The 3,336-nt window shown below is 36.8% G+C and overlaps 1 protein-coding gene across 2 annotated transcripts in view; it reads right to left on the bottom strand.

The window, feature by feature from the left end:
- bckdk (branched chain ketoacid dehydrogenase kinase) overlaps positions 1 to 3,336 on the bottom strand; it is a 20,101-nt gene that overhangs the window by 12,414 nt on the left and 4,351 nt on the right. For both annotated transcript variants that reach the window (XM_016482275.1, XM_016482282.1), the window contains 4 exons: positions 2,760 to 2,807; positions 1,609 to 1,728; positions 1,386 to 1,484; positions 218 to 291 (listed from right to left, as the gene is read on the bottom strand). In XM_016482275.1, coding sequence (XP_016337761.1) covers positions 218 to 291; positions 1,386 to 1,484; positions 1,609 to 1,728; positions 2,760 to 2,807 — 341 coding nt within the window. The remainder of the gene's footprint in view (positions 1 to 217; positions 292 to 1,385; positions 1,485 to 1,608; positions 1,729 to 2,759; positions 2,808 to 3,336) is intronic.

Genomic DNA, 3,336 nt, shown 5'->3' with positions numbered 1-3,336 from the left:
ACACAGACACACACACAGACACACACACACACACACACACACACACACACACACACACACACAGCTGTAAATGGAGCTGACTGTGCTGATAACAGAACAAAAGAGCTCAATAACCTCTTAAAACAGTCCTCGAGTCTGAAGCACTCACATATGCAAAAAGATGACAGGATGCAGGCAGATGGCAAACAGAAGGAAGATAAAAGGACAGCACACTCACCGAGCAAAATCAACCCACTTCTCGATGATCTTTTTAGGGGACAGGCGGCGGCATATAATGCCTACAAAGTCAGGCTGAAATAGTGCAAAGAACAAAATGTCAAGTAACAAAATCACACAGTAAGCATCAGTACTAATGCTGGGTAATGTGACTGTAATAACCGTGCTACAGCAGAATCATGCCAACTATAAGAGATATCATTTATACTGCTTTCGAGTCTTTCAATAGTTCAACTCGGACGTTTTTCATGAGCTGAATCAATCTACAGAAAATCTAATTTTTGCGTCAGTTAATTCTTGTTTAATTCTTGATTACCTTTTCAAAATGTATTAATAAACATCACTAACATCACAAAGCACATATTCAGTTTGTTAAAGCTGAGCAAGACAATTCCTACTCTTTATTTATTCCAGTAATTCAGTCTTAATAAATCAACCTGCTTTTATCTGTACAACAGCAGGCATGATTAAACGACAGCAATCAACTAGAAAATGTGCTTCCTGTCCTGAACCACTCCAGCTCTCAAGTGACTCCACAAGTAAGCAAATATATTGCATGTTGCAACAGGTCTCTTTGTAATTTGACAGCAGATGTGGGTGGGGGTCTCCACTTGTATATTTAGTCAATGCATGTGGGTCATGCGAAAATATTGGTGGTCCACTTGGCTGCCTGCAGGGTGACACTTACGTCACTGGACACATTACTGAAGACTGCATTGCTCTTACTGCTGTGATGTCCATGTGCTCATGGGTATTTTAAAGAAGAACTGGAAAGTTTCCTAATATGGATTTGTTTACTGTAATAACGTGAAAGCGCCGCTTTTCTATCGCGAATGTGCCGAATCTGCTGGTGTAATTGCAACCGCTAATGATAGAGAAGGGTAGGGGAGGCCGGGGGAGAGGTGAGCTCTCGTGCCTCTGGCAACCAAAAAGCCATTTTAAAGTGGTTAAGCAAATTATAATAATAATAATAATAATCGGCAGGGATCCCAGACCAATACAATTAGTGTGCCTCCTCTATTTTAAAACCCACGAGCCACCACTGCTGTACATAGCACATTTGAACTTATCTAATGCAAAAAAATGTAAGATCCATCGCTAATTGCTGGAAATGACCCTAATACTGTAAGAAATGGTGGTGGTGCTTAAATATTAAGCAAGGGACGTACGTTATCCTCATGCAGGGCAAGGTGGTGTGTGGCCAGCATGCGTATGCCCAGACGAGACGTCAACGTTGTGTCCAAGAAATTACAAACCAGAGTCTCATCCTGAACAAAAAGAATGTAACAAATAAATAATTAAAGAAAGAACTAGGTCCGATTCACTGAGAATTACCAAAATAAAAGTATAATATGCACCATGCAGAAAGATGCTACAGTAAGATTATCTTACCATTATGTGTTTACGACATTCCCGGAATCCTTCAGCTAACATGGTGACAACATCTTTGTGATCATCAAGAAGCTGTTTTACAAGTTTGCTATAGCGAGCCTCAGTCTCCTGGTCTTTTATCTGAAGATAAAGATTTGCAAATAAAAATAATTGCAAAAATAATATTGGTTAGGTTAGCGAAATATTAATTGTTAAACTTTCATATGTAATAGACAATTTACAGTCATAGTTAAAATTATAAATAAAGTCTGGTTGGGTAATCATATCTTAATCGTTATTTTCCCTAATTATGTGGCTTCTTACCAAACAAATACATAGATCCATTTACGCTAACAGAAAATTTTGATACACGTGAATGAATTTGTTTCTTGTTATCTTTACAATCTTTTGATGTAAATGTTGCACTTGAATGCTTGAAATATAAATAGTGACTACAAATTTTCTTACAAAGAATTCCAAAAAGATGGATGGTCAGGAAAATACATTTCAGACAGTGGAGATGAAGCTCCTTCAATATACTATCGACAAAGTATTCAAAAATTCAGCATTACCATCATAGCAATAAATTACATTTGAAAATACATATATAAAATTACACTACTACAATATTACAATTTGACAATATTACAGTGTTTTTGATCAAATAAATGTAGATTTAATAAGCATAGGAGACACCTTTCAAAAACATTTTTTAAAAATCTTAAAGACCCCACTTTTGTAGTGCACAATTAGTGTACATTTGCGTTATTTCATAGTTTGGATGACTTTACTATTACTCTAAAATGTGGGAACAGGCAAAGGTAACAGAATGAGAAGGTGTGGGCCATAATTCTGACAATAATTGCGGCAAGCCCTTCAGTTGTCTCATATTTCCAGTTAGCAGATATTGTGCAACATTGGTATTTTTCATTTGAACTCACATCTGCCATATTCACGAGCCAGCATTTTACATAGTCAGTCAGTCAACAAAGACTTCTGTTTCACTGGTGAGAGGTGATACCGCCACACGATCTTCTACAGCGGCTCAATCAGCACACTAAACTCACAGGCCTCTCAGTTTCAGATTTAATTATGGAAATTTGCAAGCTGGTCAACAGTTGACTAGGCTGTGTATGAATTAATATGTAGAGGTTTGGTCATCTTGCACTTACAGCTGGGAAGTCGCTCAGCATGTGGTAGGCTCTGATATAAAGCTCGTGCTGTGGAGAAAGAGAGAATGAATGAGTACAATATATGGGTAACAAATGTGCTGTGGTGCAGTTCCTACAGCTGGTGTTCCCAGCCTTCCCCGAATCCCATTCCTGGCCCCTCACCAACCCTCTATAAGTGCATGGCTTACATTCTTCTATTGATTCGAGGAACAAATTAAGAAGGAGTGACTGGGAAACACAGAAACGTGCTGAATATTGAATGACCATAATGGAGAAAGCAACTGACTTGTAGCCAATTTTCACTTTCAACAGATCAAAGTTGTGATGATATACACTGCAAATGCAAAACACATATATACATATATATATATATATATATATATATATATATAAAAACATTAATACTTTTTCATTCTTTCTTAATCTTTCTTTATTATTGTCAGTGTTGAAATGGATCAGATTTCATTGATAAACAGAAAGTTCTAAAGAACGTTTAAAAAAATATATATCTTTACTGTTACTTTTGGTTAATTTTATGCATGCTTGATGAATAAGGGAATTACTAACCTCAAACATT

This window comes from Sinocyclocheilus anshuiensis, unplaced genomic scaffold, assembly GCF_001515605.1.
Source record: "Sinocyclocheilus anshuiensis isolate Anshui unplaced genomic scaffold, SAMN03320099.WGS_v1.1 scaffold705, whole genome shotgun sequence".
Taxonomy (NCBI): domain Eukaryota; kingdom Metazoa; phylum Chordata; class Actinopteri; order Cypriniformes; family Cyprinidae; genus Sinocyclocheilus; species Sinocyclocheilus anshuiensis.
This window is presented reverse-complemented; position numbering and strand designations above follow the sequence as displayed.